Source organism: Eubalaena glacialis, chromosome 20 (assembly GCF_028564815.1).
Source record: "Eubalaena glacialis isolate mEubGla1 chromosome 20, mEubGla1.1.hap2.+ XY, whole genome shotgun sequence".
NCBI lineage: Eukaryota > Metazoa > Chordata > Mammalia > Artiodactyla > Balaenidae > Eubalaena > Eubalaena glacialis.
The window spans coordinates 36,477,278-36,493,679 of NC_083735.1; the positions used below are offsets into that span (position 1 = coordinate 36,477,278).

The 16,402-nt window shown below is 43.1% G+C and overlaps 1 protein-coding gene across 2 annotated transcripts; it reads left to right on the top strand.

Annotated features, from left to right (window-relative positions):
* The first annotated feature begins 1,734 nt into the window (after positions 1-1,734).
* Positions 1,735-15,818, top strand: LOC133081207 (neuronal acetylcholine receptor subunit alpha-6). Of its 2 annotated transcripts, XM_061177289.1 has the most exons (6): positions 1,735-1,813; positions 3,471-3,610; positions 11,685-11,729; positions 12,446-12,555; positions 12,657-13,635; positions 15,687-15,818. In XM_061177289.1, the coding sequence occupies exons 1-6, from the start codon at positions 1,735-1,737 to the stop codon at positions 15,816-15,818; spliced, it is 1,485 nt and encodes a 494-aa protein (XP_061033272.1). The 2 variants fall into 2 exon arrangements, with proteins under 2 accessions (XP_061033272.1, XP_061033273.1); XM_061177290.1 differs by lacking the exon at positions 11,685-11,729.
* The last annotated feature ends 584 nt before the right edge of the window (positions 15,819-16,402 follow it).

A 16,402-nucleotide genomic window follows, 5' to 3' on the forward strand; every position in this document is an offset into this window, starting at 1 on the left:
TTTCGTAGCAAATGTCAAGAATGCGATAACTGTAGTCACCACCGTACTGTACATTAGGTCACCAGAACTTGTTCATCTGGTGACTGCAAGTTTGTACCCTTCAACCGACATCTTCCCGTTACCCACACCCCAGCTCCTAGCAACTACCGTTCTATGCTCTGCTTCTATGAGTTTGACTTTTTTAGATTCCACACAAAAGTGAGATCATACAGTATTTGTCTTTCTCTGGCTTATTTCACTCAGCATAATGTCTTCCAGGTTCATCCATGTTGTCGCAGACGGCAGGATTTCCTTCTTTCTCACGGCTGAATAATATTCCATTACATATATGTATATGTATATCACAACTTCTTTATTCATTCATCCATCGATGGACACCAGGTTGTTTCCATATCTTATGAATAATGCTGCAATGAACGTAGGAATTCAGATATCTCTCTGAGAAATTGATTTCATTTCCTTTGGATATATTCCCAGAAGTGGGATTGTTAGATCATATGGTCGTTCTATTTTTTAATTTTTTGAGGAACCTTTATACTGTTCTCCATAGTGGCTGCAGCAATTTACATTCCAAACAGTGCACAAGGGTTCCCTTTTCTCCACGTCCTCACCAACACTTATTACCTCCTGTCTTCTTATAATACCATCTTAATAGGTGTCAGGCTATAGCTCATTGTGGTTTGATTTGCATTTCCCTGATGATTAGTGGTGTTGAGCTCCTTTGCATATACCCATTGGCCATCTGTGTCTTTGGAAAAATGTCTGTGCAGGTCCTATTTTTCAATTGGGATGTAATTATTTATTTGCTATTGAGTTTTATGAGTTTCTTACATCTTTTGGGTATAAACCCCTTTCCAGATACATGATTTGCAAATATTTCCCCGCATTCTGTAGGTTGCCTTTTCATTTTGTTGCTAACTCCCCTTTAACCAACACCAAAATCTGACCAGAAGGCCTAACTCATCAGAATGTTATTGACACTAAACTTATAGAGCAAAGAAGCAAATGACAAGAAAACCAGTTGGTGACAAGGTTGTATAAATAAACATAGAACCGTCTAGACAGCATCCTGTGTTCAGTATTCGTTCTTCTCATTCTCAGACAGCTAATCTCTAGTCCTGGAGGGTGATTCCTAAACTCAGAAGGACGAGGCACTAGAAGTCAGACAAAACCAAATTAATCCTGTTCTCTGTGAGGCACACTTTACCAGGACTCTTGTTCTAGAATGTTTTCTGGTAACAAGGTTAAGCCCTGACGCGCTAGAGATCTCGGTGAATCAGAATACACTCACTGATCGGGACCTGGCAGGCGCTTTGCCTACAGCTGCAGCTAAGGAGACGTGTGTTCGCTCCCCTCAGGACCGGGGCTGGGAAAAGATGCACTACAAAGATGCACTAGGCACATCACAGTTGTCTGTCGCCTCTCGGTGCCGTCTGCCCAACACCCCCGTCCTGCTTCTCCTCCCGTTCCTGCACAAGAAGAGATGTAGGGTGTCAGGAAATGGGCTGACTCATCTGACATCAGATTGAGTCCTTTTTATTTGCCCTTTTGGTTGGCCTCAGTCTCTGATATTGGGAACGACCATGTTATGTTTGGGAAGGTTTTCATTTCACAGTAGACACTTGGGCTGCAGTGGACTCTGGTGATTAAAGGTCCGGTGTGAGTGGCTGCCTGATAGCTCTTTGTTTTCCACAATCCTTTGACTAGAAAAAGAAATCAGAGTGTGTTTTAAACATGCTGCCCCGCGAGGGTCAGGGGTCCCTTCGCTTTGGGCTGTGTCTCTGGTGGCATGTGTTCACACTTGGCTTCAGAGGTAGGCTTTATTTCTGCTTGTTCTCGTATTCCCTTTTTAGCTACACGTGTTTCCTAGTTTTATTTTCCTCCTTTTCTAGTTGTGCTCGACTGAGCAGAGATGAGATATGCTATGGATAAATACGTAGTGTCGGCACAGGAATTACTCCTCTTATAGCTGCTAATTAATCTATTCATTTTTAGTTGGTTGGCTTAACATGTAAAATGAGATTTCGGGGGGTTGGGGTGGGGAGGACAAGGAAACATTGTAAACCATGTTTTATTTTATTTTCCCGATGAAAAATAGGCAAAAATAACAATGGCACAGTTTTCTATCCATCTCCGCTATGGATGTATTCAACTTCTTTACCTGTATTTAATATTTTTTCAAAACTGTGGTTTATTAGCTGATACTATTCCTCAGTCTATGAACCCTTCCATTTTGTAGGTAATCATCTTCATTTTGGGAAATGTGTCCTAAGAGTAAGATCATTCATTTTCAAAGTTAAGGCTTAGAAACGGACAGCTGCTGCTCTGTCCATGTCCACAAAGCCACATTTCCACGTGCTGTCGTCTTTGCAGGGACTTGCTTGTCAAGGCTCAAGGAGGGTTTATCTGAAATGTCTCAAAGGAAAAGAAAAACCTCAAAGGAGGAAAATGGGTAACAGGAGGATTTTTTAATTAACTGTTTTATGTAGAAATATTTCTATCTTTATTAATTATGATGGCAGACAATGATGTTTTACATCTAAAATTGTTCTTTCCTGCTGAAATCTCAGTGTTTCCAAATGCATCTGTCAAACAACACTTTTTATTTAGTAATATAACAGCTATCCTTTCCTTTGTTTTTGCCTAATGAGTTGTTCAGCCCCTTAAATTTTTTTTCTTTCAGGGTATAAATCCCTTTGGGAAATTTATAGAATAGTATTTCAGGTATCAAATTTGAATTCTATAAGGAAAAATATAGAGGGGGCCTTAATGAGATGAATTATGTCAAAAGAAGGCAAGTAACCTACATTTAATGCATTCTTGGGAAAATACAAAGAGACAGGCATTACATTATTGTCTAAACTTTAATGACTGAAAGTGCTATTGTTTAAGAACTTTGGGGAGTCTATAAAAAATATTTTAAGTAAATTTTCCTTAGAAACTTTGCACTCTCACACATCTCCAAGAATTGAAATTCAAAGCTGATTTTAAAAAGGAGGAGGGCTTAAGACCTTAATGAAATTACTAGTTATTTAAGTTTGATTGAAGAAGGTTCCCCAGCTACACACCCTGCTGGTTGTAGAAACAAGAGACCAGTCAGATCAGTATTTTGACAAGAAAGGGCAGGACTTTTCTTTAATCACCGGATCAGTAAGACGGTGAGTTCTGTTCAGTGACATAAGTGAACATCTCAAGCCTGTGTCTATCTATCCCTTTACACTGTGCTGCCATAGACTTTCGAAGTGCTCTTACCAACATCATTTTGTTTGCTAGCGCACTAGTCCTGGGATGCTGGTATTACTCTTTTCATCTCCGTGGTGAAGGTGAGCAGCCTGGCCAGGAGGGGCAGGTGCAGTGGTGCTGGGGGAAGCTGGTGTCCCGCACCCGCCTTCCCGGGATGGAAGCCCCTGGAACCTCCCCACCAGCCGGCATCCTTTCTGCTTCTCTAACCCCTCTGTATGGTGCCGCAGGATGTGCAGGCTCTGCGTCCGAGGAGAGGCTCTTTCACAAACTGTTTGCTCGTTATAACCAGTTCATCAGGCCCGTGGAAAACGTTTCCGACCCGGTCACTGTGCATTTTGAAGTGGCCATCACGCAGCTGGCCGACGTGGTAAGCGCAGGGGGGGGCACCACGAGGCCTTGGAGGCCCCAACTCTGAGGGGTCCAAGCAATTCCCACTCACTGCACTGGGTAAATAAAGGGATTTTTGAACACAAACAGACAAAAATCTACAGAGTGCTGCCCTTCAAAGCCAGCCCGTTGGGAGGGATCCACTGTCCCCAGGGTTGCTGTCATTATTCCCCTTAAGGCGATGTTTTTCTGGAAATGCTCTCAGAACCAGTTTATGAAACAAAGAGGCGAAGGGGGAATACAAAGGGAGCTAACTTCATTGTGCACCTATTATGCACCAGTGTCCGCACTTAGTGGCTGTCATCTGCATTTTACAGCTGGGGAGAGGAAATCTCAGGTAAGAAACTTTCCCAACGTCAGACAATTACAGATGGTGGCACTGGGGTTCAATCAGCGCTGTTCACCCCCAAAGCTCATGCTCTTCTGACTCCGTATAAGAAGAATTGCTTTAAGTCTCCTTTGTTCTAGAAGAAAGAGAAAATTCACCTTGTTTCACACAGGGTTCCATCCAGCCCTGAAAAACTGATGGGAATTTGGAGGTCTTAGTTTAATTTATTGCTACCCTGTTTAAGGGGCAAGGAGGACTAGAGTTCTTTCTTTTGAATAATCTTCACACCCTAGTTGCTGGGAGAGGAGGTGTGGGACCTGATACCCTAACAGAGGTCAGGGTTCTGGGCTCCAAGGCATGGCAGGGCGCAGGCTGGCCTGAGGCACTGGACTCGGACCAAATTCCAGGAATAGGCAGGCTCAGGACGTAAGGGGTAAGGGACGTCAGGAGCATCTCTGAGACAATGGTGCACAGACCGAGGGAGCAGCCCAGGCCCTGGACGGGGGCCGGTGGGGCCTCCTTCCTCTCAGCTTTGCCTGGAGAAACAGTGGTGGCTCCAGGTGCACCTGGGGGAAGACCTCAGTTATGGATACGAAGTCCGGGCTCACCATGTTTCTCTGGTCCGTGCTTCCCAGCGGACTGGGCTGACCCTGACCTGGTCCTCTAGCTTCCGGCCCAAGCTGAAAGTGTGTATATGCTGATAAATACTGATTTTTAAAAAAAGTAAGCCAGATGTTTTATCTCACTTAGATGGGCCCACTCATTCCTTTAATAAACATTTATTTTGTACCTATTCTAATCCCGCCTCCCCTCTCCCCTCAAATGGCTTAGCACTGGTTACTGGTCTCCTACCAGGCTGGAAGCCATACTTGGTATGAATTGGGCTGTTATGAATGGAGAACTGGACCGAGTTTCCCCTAAAGTTTGTGATGCAACATCACTTCAAATCCATGATCTATACACCCTTTCAGGACATTGTGCTGAAGATGGTGGGTGGAGGATTGCTGAATACAGATTTTGGTATTTGCATTTGGCTGCTATCAGAGATTGAAAAACACACACATGCTCTCTCAGCTTATATAAAACAAGTTTATTTCTTTCTTATGTAATAGAAATCTAAAGGTTAACAGCCCAGGTTAATACCAGGTGGCTTTGTGGTAGTGGTTGCATCACGGTGTTTGGTTGCCCAGGTTGTGCACTGCACAACTCCTGAGGATGTTAATCACATGAGCATGATGCTAAAAGCATAAACTGTGACAGGGACCAAGGTTCCTTCTATCTTTCTATGTCACCATCCTTAGCATGTGATTTCTTCCCTCAGTGTTGCCTTGTGGTCCAGGATAACTGCTGATTTTCACTCATCATATTCACATTCTTGGCAAGAAGCAGGAGGAAGAGAGAAAGGGGCACATACCAGACATCTGTGACTTCCTTAAGGAGTTTTATTAGAAGTCCTACTGACAGCTTCTGCTTCCTAGCTCATTGACCACCCCTAGCTGCAGGAGAGTCTTGAGAAAACTAGTTTTTTCATTGAAATTTTATTTATTGAAATAATCATAGATTCACTTGCAGTAAGAAATAATAGGGCCCTTGTATACTTTTTTGACCAATGGCAACAACTACTGTGTCTTTCATTTCTAAAATTTTGTCATTTCAAGAAAGCTATACATAAATGGAATCACACAGTATGTAACCTTGTGGACTGGCTTTTCCACTCAGCATATCAGTAGTTCATTTCTTCTTTTTTTTCTTCCAGTTTTATTGAGATATATTTGACATACAACACTGTATAAGTAAGGTGTGCAGAACAGTGATTTGACTTACATACATCATGCAGTGGTTGCCGCAATAAGTTTGGTGAGTCATTTCTTCTTATTGTGAGTAGTATGCCATGGTATTGATGGAGCACACTTTGATTGACCTTTCACTGGTTGAAGAACATTTGGGCTGATTCCAGTTTTGGTCTTTTACAAATAAAGCTGCTATGAACATTTGTGTACAGGTTTTTGGGTGAACATTAATCGTTATTTCTCTGGGATACATGCCCAGGGGTGCAATTCCTGGGTCATGTGGTAGTTGTGTGTTAGTTTTAAAAGAAACTGCCAAAATGCTTTCCAGAATGGCTGTACCCTTTTACATTCCTACCAGCAATATGTGAGTGATCCAGTTTATCTACAGCTTTGCCAGTATTTGGTATTGTCACTGTTTTTTATTTGAGTTATATTAGGTATGAAACGATATCTCATTGTGGTTTTAATTTGCATTTCCCTAATGATTATTGATATAAAATCTCTTTTCATGTGCTTATTTGCAATCTGCATATCCTCTAAGGTGAAATGTTTGCTCATGTCCTTAAGCCCATTTTCTAATTGGATTGTTTGTTTTTACTATTTAGTGTTGAGAGTTCTGGCTATATTCTAGATACAAGTGCTTTGCCAGTTTTGTGGTTTGCAAATATTTTATCCCAGTTTGTAGCTTATCTTTTCTTCCTCTTCACATGGGCTTTCACATGAAGTTTTTAATTTTGATGTGGTCCAATTTATCAATTTTTCCTTTTATATGTCGTGCTTTTGGCATCAAGCCTAGTAATTCTTTGCCTTATCCCAGATCCTAGAGGTTTTCTCCTATGTTTTTCTAAAAGTTTTATTTATGTCTTATGTTTAAGACTATGATCCCTTTTGAGTTAATTTTTATATAAGATATGAGACCTAGATTTTTGTTTTTTAGACCTGTGGGTGTCCAATTGCTCCAGCACTATTTGTTGAAAAGGCAATCCTTTTCCCACTGAATTGGTTTTGCACCTTTGTGAAAAATCAGTTGAACATATTTGTGTGGGTCTATTTCTAGGTCCTCTATGCTGTTTCATTGATCAGTGTGACTATCCCTCCACCAACACTGCACTATCTTGATGACTGTAGCTGTAGAGTAAGACTTAATATTGGCTACAGTGATTCCTGCCTCTTTGTTCTTCTTTGTCAAGATCGTCTTAGCTATTCTGAGGCCTATGCCTAGAATAAGCTGCCTATGTCCACAAAAAGCCTTGCCCTGAGTTTGGTAGGAACTGCATTAAACCTGCAGGTCAGTCTGGGGAGAAGTGACATCTTTACTCTGTTGAGTCTTCCGGTCCATGAATGCGGGATGTTTCTCCATTTATTTAGCTCTTCTTCCTTCAGGATCTTGTGATTTTCAGTGTACAGATCCCATTGTATTGTTATGTGTATGTGTAAGTATTTTGTTTTATCTGGGAGTGACTGAAAATAGTATTATGCTTTTAATTTTGGTTTCTCCATGCTCATTGTTAGTATATAGAATTCTAAGACTTTTGTGTATTGATCTTGTATCCTGAGATCTTGCTGAACTCACTTAGTTTCAGCATTTTTATAGATTCCATGGGATTTTCTTTGTAGGCAACCTTATAATCTGCAAATAGAGATAGTTTTGTTTCTTCATTTCCAGTCTATGCCTTTTCCCCCTTTTTCTTGCTTCTTTGCAGTGGCTAGAACTTCCAGTACTACGCTGAATAAGAGTGGTGACAACAGACATCCTTGACCTGTTCCCAATCTTAAGGAAAAAGCATTCAGTCTTTCACCATTTGGTATAAAGTTAGGTGTAGATGTTTTGTAGATGCTCTTATCAAGTTGAGGAAATTTCCCTGTATCCCCAGTTTCACAGAGTTTTTAATAATGAATTGATGTTGAGTTTTGTCAAAAGCTTTTTCTCCATCAATTGATATGATCACATGGTTTTTCTTCTTTAGTTTGTTGATATGGTAAATTACATTGATTAATTTTTGAATGTTGAACCAGCCTTGCATCCTGCTTAGTCATGTGTATAACTTTTTTACATTGTTGGATTCAGTTTGCTAATATTTTGTTAATGATTTTTGCATCTAAGTTCATGAGAGATATTGATCTGTAATTTTCTTTTTTCGTAATGTCTTTGTTTGGGTTTGTGTCAGGATAATATTAGCTTCACAAAAAGGATTTGGAGTTGCTTCCTCCTCTTCTATTTTCTGGAAGAGATTGTGGAAGGTTGGTATTGATTTTTCTTTACATATTTGGTAGAATTCTTCAGGGAAACCTACTGGGCCTGGAGATTTCTTTTCCAGGAGCTTTTTAATTATAAACTCAATTCTTAAATGGCTATAGGGTAGTCAGACTGTCTATTTATATCACTTTTCAGATTATTTTCCCTTATTGTTTATTACAAAATATTAAGTATATTTCCCTGTGCTATACAGTAGGTCCTTGTTAGTTAGTTTGTGGTTTTTGAGGAATGAGCTCATTTCTTTTAAGTTGCCAAATTTATGATAAAATTAAAGTTGCTCATGGTATTATCTAACTTTTTAATGGCTATAGGTTCTGTAGTGATAGCTCCTGTTTCATTCCTGATATTGGTGATTTGTGTCTTCTCTCTTTTTATTTTTGTCAGTCTTGCTAAAGGTTTATCAATTTTGATGTTTTTCCCCCAAAGAATCAGCTTTTTGTTTCATTGATATTCTTTATTGTTTTCCTTTTCAACTTTATTGATTTCTGTTTTATCTTTATTTTTCCTTCCTTGTACTTGCTTTGGGTTTATTTTGTGCTTGTTTTTCTGATTTCTTGAGGTAGAAACTTGTGTTATTGACTTGAGACTTTTTCTCATTTCTAATATAAGCATTTAGCTATAAATTTTCTTATCAGCACTTTTTTTAGCTATGTCCCTCATATTTTGATATGTTGTGTTTTTGTTCCCATTCAGCTCTATGTGTTTTAAGGAATTTCCTTGAGACATTCTCTTTGACCCATGGATTATTTAGAAGTTTAGTTTCCATGGGTTTAGAGATTTTCCTGTTGTCTTTTGGTTATTGATTTCTAGTTTGATTCCATTATGGTCAGAAACACACTATGATTCCAATTCTTTTAAATTTGTTGAGGTTTGTTTTATGGCCTATGATAAGGATATGCTCTGTGTTGGTTAATATTGTATGCATGCTTGAAAAAATGTGTATTCTGGTGTTTTTGAGTGGAGTATCTATATATGTCAATTAAATCCTGTTGGTTGATTATGTTGTTCAGATTTTCCCTATTTTTGCTGATTTCTGTTGAGTTTACTGAGTTCTATTGGTTTCTAAGAGAGGGATATTGAAGTCTCTAACTGTAATTGGGGATTTGTCTCTTTCTTCTTTCAGCTCTATCAGTTTTTGTTCCATATAATTTGAGACTCTGCTGTTTGGTGCATATATGGTCAGGATCATTGTGTCTTCCTGGTGGATTGATCCTTCTTTCATTATGTAATGTCCCTCTTTGTCTTTAGTAATTTTTTTCCTCTGTATCTACTTTGTCCAGTATTAATATAGCAATTCTTATTGGTGTATTAGAGTCTACTTGTCCTCATGTGGGGCACCAGAAGTCCCTGTGGGCCATATTCATTGTTGTCACTGAGCCATGGTGAGGCCTGGGAGTGACTGTGATGCAGTACAGCCCAGATGCACAATTACCAACGCCCTTCTAGAAGACTATAGGCCGTCTGCTGCTGTTTGAGCCTCAGGCTTGGCTTTAGAGCACCAGAGAGCTCTACATGGAAGGGTGTTTGCTGCTGCATAGAATGAACTTGACCACAAAGTTTAATGAGTGGATGATCTTCAGAGTAAGTGTATCTCCACTGTCCCCCTCATGGGACCAGGACAAAGCCCCTGCCCAGTGCTTTTGATGGCCTGGCATATCTGACATGACAAACCTGAAGGCTCTCAAAATGTAGCCTGCCCGGCCTTTCTGGTCTCAGTCTCTGAGTCTGTTGCTGTTGCTCCAGAATCTAGTCCATTTGAAATTGTAACTCCAATCCTTTCGTTGAACCAGGTGTCAACTAATTTATTTTCCCAAGAAGGAGACGCAGGGTGATGGTCCCAGGAATGTGGGGTGGTACTGTGGGTCTCTGGCCTCCTTCAGCTGGGCTGTCTGATAGCAGTTCCCATGGCCATAGGTGCGGTCTGGCATTGGATGGAGAATGGGACTTTCCAGACCCGGTCCTGACCCGTAAACTTGGCTGACACCTCTGAGGGTGTCCATCCACCATGAAGCAGGTCCACACCACGTGGAGCTTCACCAGGCTGCTGAAGTATAGGTGGGGAGACAGGAATACTGTCGGGATGATATCGCCAACTGATTTTAATTCTCAGAATACAACGTTCTAGTTCCCAGTGTGCACTAGCTCTCTAACCAGTGTATTAGTGGACAGAGAGGAAGCAGTCGCTGGAAGACGCTTATGACTGTTCCCTCCGAGACATTCCTGGACTGCTAGAGCTGGTCCATTCCTGACTGACAGCCAATGGATTTGTTGACATGGCCCCTGCTTGAATCTGCTGGGCGCAAGGTACGAGCAGAAGACACTGTCCTTAGACTTGGGAAACTGTAAAGTCATGAGTAAGTAATAGTCCATTTCTTTGCTTGCCCTGACCAATAGAAAACCGTGAATGTAACTCCTTTTGTTGACCTTTTAAAACCCTGGGGCTTATCATGACTTGACACAAATGCCTTTGAAGGAGGAAGCTGGTGAGGTGTCCAGGTAACGTTTTCTGGGGGGCATGGAGAACTGCAGAGCAGCAAACCAGAGTGGGCTGGTGTCCAGCCCTGGCCACAGCTTCCCCAGCCAGTGTGAGGTGCTCGCTCACTCTCGAAGGTGCTCATGTGTCTGGGGAAACAAGGTCGGTAAGTTTTGGGGACCCACTGCCGGCCACGCGGTGACCATCAACAGCCTCCAAGTGCTGCGCTGTGAGACTGCTGAAGCTTCTGGGTGTGTCTCCAGTAGCTGCTCCACTGCGAGGCAGTAGCTGATTAGGAGCACATTGTATTTGGGGTGTCATCCTGGAACGCTTTTATTCAAGAGACCCACGACTCTTTGCAGGTCATTTAGGTACCTGCTTAAACCACCTCCTCAGACAAGCCTTCCTGGATCATCCTGTCTAAAAGAGACGTGTGTGCGTGTGTGTGCAGACACACACACACACACACACCACTCAATCCCTCTTTATTTTCTTTCACGGGACTTATCACTATCTTACATTATACCATGTATCTATTATTGATTTTCTGTCTCCCCAGCTAATAGCTTCGGCACATGTAGGTAGGGATATTTTCCATCCTGATTACTTCTGTAGCCCCAGCATTTATAGAGCGCACAGTAGGTACTCAATAAATACTTGTTAATGAATGACTGAAGCAATCGGCAGTGGTTTGGGTGGGAGCAGTGCTCTGGGGAGTGGCAGGTTCCAGCTGGCAAACTCCATGGTGAGCTGAGGCTGACACCTTGAGGGGCAGTGGGGCTCAGGACTCAGAACCTAGAAGGTGCTGGGGCACAGCTGAGGAAGAAGATGGCAAAAACAATGATACCCATCACCATCTGCAGGACTTCCCCTCCCTCCCTCCCACTCTCTCTTCTCTCCCTTCTTTCCTTTTATGGGATCAGAAATCTTTATAGGCTGCAGTGGTCAGAAAGGCTTCACAGAAGTGGGACTTCAATCAGATTTGAAAGACAGTCATAAAGCCACATTTCAAAGTCAACAGGGTCGGGACCAGTGTGGAAATATTGTATTTTTGGCTTTTTATAAGTTGCCTTTTCAGTCTTCTTTTTTTCCCTCCGTTAGCATGAATAACTCAGATTGGCTATTTTTAGTTGTAATTTTTGCTCTAAGATTCACTTCTATTGGCAAGTACATTTGAGGCTAAAAAATATTGTTTCTTCTTCCCAGGATGAAGTAAACCAGATCATGGAAACCAATCTGTGGCTACGTCACGTACGTGTCTATGTCACACGTTCTTCTCTTGGAATTGTGTCACACTTGTGTGTCAGTTTAACAACGTCCAATGGATAAAATCCACTAGCATTCCCTCTTTGCATCTCCAGCTTATGATAGAGCGTAAAATATTAACTAGCTCCAAAGCCCAAATTTCAATCTGGTAACGGCTGGCTGGGTGCAAGCTTCACGGTGCAGAACTGAGTGACAGAGTTCTCTCTGACTGTCCTTCGGTGGTTTCTGCTCTCAAGTCTCCTATTTTTGTCTGAGTCTCGAGCTCCAGAGCCAGATGCTTGCCCACTCTTTGATCCTGCTCTGGGTTAGATCCCACTGTCTGGTTTTATCAGTCAGACCATCTTGTTCTTCCTTCCTGTCTCAATCTTCTATGTAGATTTTGTAACAAACCCATCATCATACACTTGAATTCTCTTTTTAATACTAGCAATGGATTGCTACTAGACATCAAGCACAGTTCATGGAATATGGAAGCTGAGCCTATAAACTTGGCTAGCTAATTAATAATCAACACTTATCTAATATCTATATTTGCCCAAAATCAGCTCAGCTACCTTGTTCCCCATGGATTTAATCTTCCAACTTTTGGCAGAAAACCAACTCTTTAAATAAGAAATTTTTCAAAAAGTTGTTGAACCAACATAGAATTAACATTGGAAGAAAATCAAGAATTTTTTAAAACTGACTTCTATTCCCTTTAGATCTGGAATGATTATAAATTGCGGTGGGACCCAGTGGAATATGATGGCATTGAGACTCTTCGTGTTCCTGTGGAGAAGATCTGGAAGCCTGACATTGTTCTCTACAACAAGTATGGGCATCTGACAGCCAGTCTCTTTCCAAAGTTGCCTTTGGTACAGGCTGACCCAAAGCACAGGGGGTGTCACTAATGGTGTCTGATTTACTTTGCAGTGCTGTCGGCGACTTCCAAGTCAAAGGCAAGACAAAAGCTCTTCTTAAATACGATGGCATGATAACCTGGACTCCACCAGCTATTTTTAAGAGTTCCTGTCCTATGGATATCACTTTTTTCCCTTTCGATCATCAAAATTGTTCCCTGAAATTTGGTTCCTGGACCTATGACAAAGCTGAAATTGATCTTCTAATCATTGGCTCTAAAGTGGACATGAATGATTTTTGGGAAAACAGTGAATGGGAAATTGTCGATGTTTCTGGCTACAAGCATGACATAAAATACAACTGTTGTGAAGAGATATACACAGACATAACCTATTCTTTTTACATTAGAAGATTGCCGATGTTTTACACCATTAATCTGATCATCCCCTGTCTCTTTATTTCATTCCTAACTGTGTTGGTTTTCTACCTTCCTTCTGACTGTGGTGAAAAAGTGACGCTCTGCATTTCAGTTCTGCTTTCCCTGACAGTGTTTTTGCTGGTGATCACAGAAACCATCCCATCCACGTCTCTCGTGATCCCCTTGGTGGGCAAGTACCTGCTGTTCACCATGATCTTCGTCACCTTGTCCATCGTGGTGACGGTGTTTGTGTTGAACACCCACTATCGCACCCCGACCACACACACCATGCCCGCGTGGGTGAAGGCAGTCTTCCTCCGGCTGTTACCCCAGATCCTGATGATGAGGAGGCCTCTGGACAAGAGGAAGGGGACAAGATACGACAAAAACCCCAAAGGCTTCTCTGGTAGGCCTGCCAAAGTCAAGTTCGATCATCGCAGAGAGCCCAAACTTCTTAAAGAATGCTGCCACTGTCGTAAGTCCGGTGAGATCGCCACCAGCAAGAGACGATTAAGTCATCAGCCTTTACAATGGATGACTGAAAATTTGGAGCCCTCACCTGAAGTCGAAGATGTAATTGATAGTGTTCAATTCATAGCAGAAAACATGAAGAACCAAAATGAAACAAAGGAGGTAAATGTATGGCTCTTCTAGCCTGTTCACCCGCAGCAGGCCTGGGGGTCCTGCATAGACATGTCAGATCTTCAGTGTGAGTTCTGTTTGCAAGACGGTCAGGGAGTGGTGCCCTAAGATCCAGCCCTGTGATGATGCAGTTATGGGTGAACTGCCCTGGGGAGGGGGTGGAGTAAGGTGTAGCCTCAGAGCAAATCTCTGCCTCCAGAAATGTCAACTCAAGTAAAATCTGGTTAAAATAAACACTCAGGGCAACCTTGGTTTATTAAACTGAGAGCCCCTGCATAAGGAAGGGTGGGAGAGGGAAAAGCCGGCTGAGGGGCAGGAGGAAAGCCTGCAGGGCCGCTCACAGTCTGGGAGCCTGGGAGGAAGGTGGCGTGAGCCTCCGGCAGCTCCAGTCCCACTTGCTCCACTTGACGGGGATCCAGGTGCTGATTGAATGAACCTCAGGGATATTTTTAGCATCAACACAGTCTGCTTCTGCGGCCCAGAGCCTAACTATAGCAGCTCGGACCTCCGCATCCTCCAGAGAGAGAGAGCTCGAGAACTTTATGCCAATTTTCCATACCATCAGGATGACTAGCTGGGGGCCTCTGAAAACTCCTGCCGCCAGGGGTCTGGGTCTGACCTGATGGCAGTAGCCATCATCCTTATCTCCTAATGAAAGGACATTGCAGACCTGAAGTCCACCCATTGGTGCTGAAGCGGACACGGGCTGCATGTCACACAGGTCGGGGAGGGGGTGCCTCAGGGGCAGGTGAGCCTAGGACCCCTCTCTGTGGTGACACCTTCGTCAAACTAGGGGACAGTTGCTGCTGACTTGATCACCACCAGGTAGGGCTCTTGGAGGTCGGGAACAGGAAGGACGTGAGAGGTGTAATGAACTCTCCCTGACCAGCGTGATCCCGAGTTCTAGAGGGCCACCTATGCCTGATGGGGGGCCCATCACATCGCACGTCCTACACTCCCCTCCTCAAACCCATTTCCCAGACTTGTCAAGAAGTCAGAATGTCCCGTGGTGCCCATGACAAGGGTGGATGAGAAGTGTCACCTGCCCTATCAGTAAACGAAGGATGTTGCACCCACCAAGCCATCAACCACTGCAGTCACCCCCAACTGTGCACCCTGAGGGGATTCAGGGTGGAGAAAAGAAGGATGCTGGCCCTAGATAGCTAAGTTGCATATCAAAGGAATGATTTCCATGGACCCAGACTCTTGCATCTTCCCATACATAGAAAAGCACTAAATTCCTTAACTTGAGATGTCTGGTTTTCTTTAATTAACAGTAATTTTTTTAAAACATTTTTTAAATTGAAGTATAGTTGATTTACAATGTTGTACTAATTTCTGCTGCCTAGCAAAGTGACTCAGTTATACACATATATACATTTTTTTTTGGTATTCTTTTCCATTATGGTTTATCTCAGGAGATTGGATAGGGAGGAACCACGATATGTAGGAGGTTTTGCAACAAAAACCAGGTGGTCGGAACATCAAAGGATTACTGTTGCCGTCAAATGCAACAAAATGCTCTGCAACAGTAATCTTTTGATGTTCCGGCTACCTGGTCTTTGTTGCAAAACCCCCTCTATGCCCTGACTTTTCCCTTACCTCTTCAGGGCAGTCCCCCAGAACGATCTGAGAGGCTGCCTCCTGGGCTTGAATTCCTCAGAAAATCCACTGAATAAAACATAATTCTCAACTGTTAGGTTGTGCATTTTTTTTTTCAGTCAACGCGAAAGTGGAGCTCTCCGAGCAGCTCTTTCTGGGGCGCTGCCTGCAGTCAGGGGAGGTCCTGTGCGCCCACATAAGCCTGCTCACCCTCCAGCCCGCTGTCCCAGGACTGATGGAGCGCACGCACCCACCCTCTGCAGACAAACGGAAGTTCTCTGTGTGCTACAGAGGAGACACGGGTTAACCAGAATCACAGGGATATTTGCTTTAAAATCGCCAGGAAATCTTCTGTGAAAAGGAAGCAGCTTACTTATGAGACAAAGCTCATCTCCCATGGTTTTGATTTTTTTTACAACTGCTTGACTTTTGTCTTTCAGGTGCAGGACGACTGGAAATACGTGGCCATGGTGGTGGACAGGCTGTTCCTGTGGGTGTTTATGATCGTCTGCGTGTTTGGAACTGCGGGGCTGTTTCTCCAGCCACTCCTGCGGAACACAGGACATTCGTAAGATGGATTTTCCCTTTAGCTTCAGAAACTTACAAGACACTGTGTTTGTTCCATGTTTCCCCCACCACAAGGAAAGGGATAGAAAGCTTCGCACCAAGTCCCCATCTAGATGGAAAAAGAGGACTTTATTGCCAATCAGGAGCCTGGATGCCCTCCCTTGGGGCACAGAGGAGTACTTTATGATCCCAGTGTCTGGGATCTGACACTGGAGCCCGGAGCTGGCAGCACCTGCAGGCTTCTCTTGTCTGTACACGTTTGGCTTCCGGGGCCGTGACCGACCCACAGAACGGCAAACCGTGGGATCAAAGTCAAGCCACGCTAAGTGGTTCTTTTGCTTCTCCAGTTTATGGGCTTCTCAGTATAGTGACACCTGCCAGACGTGAAACTCTGGACCTTGGACTTGCTGACCTCTGCAGCACCTGTGAACTTGTGCATGCTTGCTTTCTCCTGCACATCTCTGTGATGTAGAGCACGCACTGCAGCATTGTTTGATACATTATTTGGTAAAAAAGTATCAGCAGGTAGTCAGTCTAACCAACAGGCTGTATTTACTCCCCTTTTAAAAACTCTTATTGAAGTGTAGTT